This window comes from Lutra lutra, chromosome 17 (assembly GCF_902655055.1).
Source record: "Lutra lutra chromosome 17, mLutLut1.2, whole genome shotgun sequence".
In the NCBI taxonomy this organism is placed as follows: domain Eukaryota; kingdom Metazoa; phylum Chordata; class Mammalia; order Carnivora; family Mustelidae; genus Lutra; species Lutra lutra.
The window spans coordinates 10,218,184-10,220,947 of NC_062294.1; the positions used below are offsets into that span (position 1 = coordinate 10,218,184).

Here is a 2,764-nt window from a genome sequence, read left to right on the forward strand (position 1 = left end):
GGCATGAAGTTTCTGAAGGAGTAAGAAAGAGAACGTGATTGAAGAACTGAGAAGATAAAGGGTATTTGTCACTAGGGTGGGGTTTATAAACTCGGGCTTTATTTTTGTTAATTTTATTGATGCATATGCTACTTACAGAAGTGTACAATTGGAAGGAGGTGTAGAAAACGAACTCCGTTCTGTTAACATCAGCCAGGTGAGGAAACAATACTAAAACCCTACTATGTCATTTTGGTCTGAGTGAGTAGAGAAGCCACTGGAGTTGGGGTTTGGTATTGATAGTTCTTCTGGATAGCGGTCCATTCGCAATTCCCAGTCATGGAGGGGACACACATGGAGTACTGGGAATGGTTTCCTTCCCATATTTTGTAGTCACAGTCCTTCTGTTTCCACACACACTCTCTGAAGTCAGGTTGAGGACAGTCACGCCGGCAGATGAGACAGGGCTGAATCTAAGGGTGCAGGGAGATAGCGGACTGCCCACCTCTTGTCTATACCCCCCATCCTGGACAGAGAGGGACAACAAGGGTCTGGGCACAAGGAGAAGCTAAAGGAAACAGGGATGGGGGCGAGGACAGGAAGGAAACGGTGGGAAGAGGCTGGGCCAGGGCATGGAAGGAAGATGAAGGAGCAGGAATCATCCAGAAAGGGAGACTGCAAGGGATAAAGATCTGAGAACAGGGAAAGGGACAATGGCAGTGCCTGGGCTGCAGAGAAAAATCACTTAGGTGGCTACTCACTTCACATTCGCATCCTGCTCTGTACGCTGCCTCGAAACCCAGCTTCTGCTCTCTGGTGAGCCGGTACCAGAAATAGACCAGATGGCATCTTGTGAAGAACACTGTCCCTGACCTCAGAAAGCCTGCAGTGATGGGCGAGCGTGGCCCGAGTTAGCACAGCAGGTATGGACGTCCTCTGCGAAATTAGCCCAGAGGGTCTGAAACCCGAGTCAGCCATGAATGAGGGTCCAGCATTTCCCCATGGAGAAGGGGCCCGTGGTCTTTGGTGGCGCTAGCTGCAGAAATCAGCAGGTTTCTTCAGGGGGAGGCAGCAAGGTCGAGGGGCTGTATGCGGACAGGGACGCTCACCTGCAATAAGTAACAGTGATTGCTGGCGGGTTCTCAAACCATAACCACAGTCCACCCAATTGATGGGTGTGTAGATCTCATGGATTCTTGGGGTGCCCCAGGGAGCCTTGAGTACCTGTGATGGGAGAGAAAGAGTAGCTACGGCCTTAGACTACGGCCTTAGACTTTCATAGAAGCTGCAAGGCTCCAGAGACCACCCAACTCAGCAAGAGAAGATTGGGCAGTCTTGCTTATTTTGATGGAAGGAGGTAAGAAGAAAGGAGGTACAGAGTTTACCTTAGTGACATTCACTCTGAAACCTCGTTTTGTCCTGGTGTTCTTTCCTGGTCCTAGTATATCAGCTAGTATGACTGGGAAAAGGAAGATATGGGTCAGAGGCCCACGGGTTCATTGATTTAGGATTTCCCCATCCAAAGTCTCATGGAGACATTGCTCAGATCACCAGAGCTCCCGGAGGGTGAGACCTCCTTGACGGAGACTTCTCTGGTGTCTCCCTAGACTCACCAACGTCCGATGTGCAGTAATATGTCTGAGGGTGCTGAATTTTACAATTACAAGCACTGCAAGGTGTTGATAGGGCCAGGAGCAAAAGAAAGGCCAGTAGGAATGAAGGATCCATGGTGGGTCCTAGGGGACATAGGGCATGAATTGCAGCATGAACTTCTTCTAATCCACCCCCGCCATCCACTTCTAGACAGAAACTCAGATGCTCATGGATGGCTGTCTACATCCCTTCATGGTGAAGGACCGGAGAAAGTTTGGGTCCAGTTCCCATGATCCTGTGGACCAGATGCATGAAGTCTCTGCCCTGCATCTGAAATGCCTTACCTCTGGCAGTCTGAGCCAACAGGTACCGCAGCTTCTGCAGCACACATAGTGCCAGGAAGGATAAATAGTCATCTGTCCACACTGTCTTTTCACCCTGCGGCATACCCACCAGGGAGGTACAATTTGATTACTGGGTGTACTAGTTAGTTAGAATCAGTTTTCTCTCAACTGCATTTCCTTTCATCCTTCAGGCATACCCACCAGGCTGGTACAGTGTGATTACTGGGCGCACCTGTCACTTGGAATCTCTACCTGGGAGGTTATACAAAATCCACCAAATTGACCCATTCCTGCAGCAGTATTTTGGGCTGAGCTGTGTCCCCCTAAAATCCACATATTGAAGTCCTAACCCCAGCCCCCCCTTAATGTGATTGTATTTGCAGACAGGGTCTTTGAAGAGGAACTAAAGGTCATTTGGGTGTACTCTACTTGGATATGACTGGTACCTTCATAAAAACAGGAGATTAGGACACAGCCACACACAGAAGGAAGACCATATGAAGATAAAAGCAGAAGGTGGCCATCTATAAATTAAGGAGATAACTCTTAGAAGAAAACAACCCTGCTGACACCTTGATCTTGGACTTCTATGCTCCAGAACTGGGAAGAAATACGTTTCTGTTGTCCAAGTTACTCTGTCTGGGATACTCTGTTATGGCAGCCCTAGAAAACCAACAGACTCCTTTGTTTTATTATTCAAAAATATATTTGGGGCCTTTATACAACTTAAATTTGCATTAGGATTTTGAGAAAACAAAATCACCTGCAACACCAAATCTACCAAATAAAATTCATTCAGTCATTCAACTTCTATTCCTTTCCCACAGCTGTATTCTCTGCTTACCCCC

The 2,764-nt window shown here is 47.8% G+C and overlaps 1 protein-coding gene across 1 annotated transcript; it reads right to left on the minus strand.

Moving 5' to 3' along the window:
- Positions 1–210: 210 nt before the first annotated feature.
- On the minus strand, positions 211–1,960 carry LOC125089868 (metalloproteinase inhibitor 1-like). Its single transcript, XM_047712342.1, is given in 7 exon segments — positions 211–234; positions 237–452; positions 741–862; positions 1,089–1,203; positions 1,365–1,438; positions 1,593–1,715; positions 1,917–1,960. Coding segments are annotated over 6 exon segments (666 nt in total). The 5' UTR covers positions 1,708–1,715; positions 1,917–1,960.
- Between the last annotated feature and the right edge of the window lie 804 nt (positions 1,961–2,764).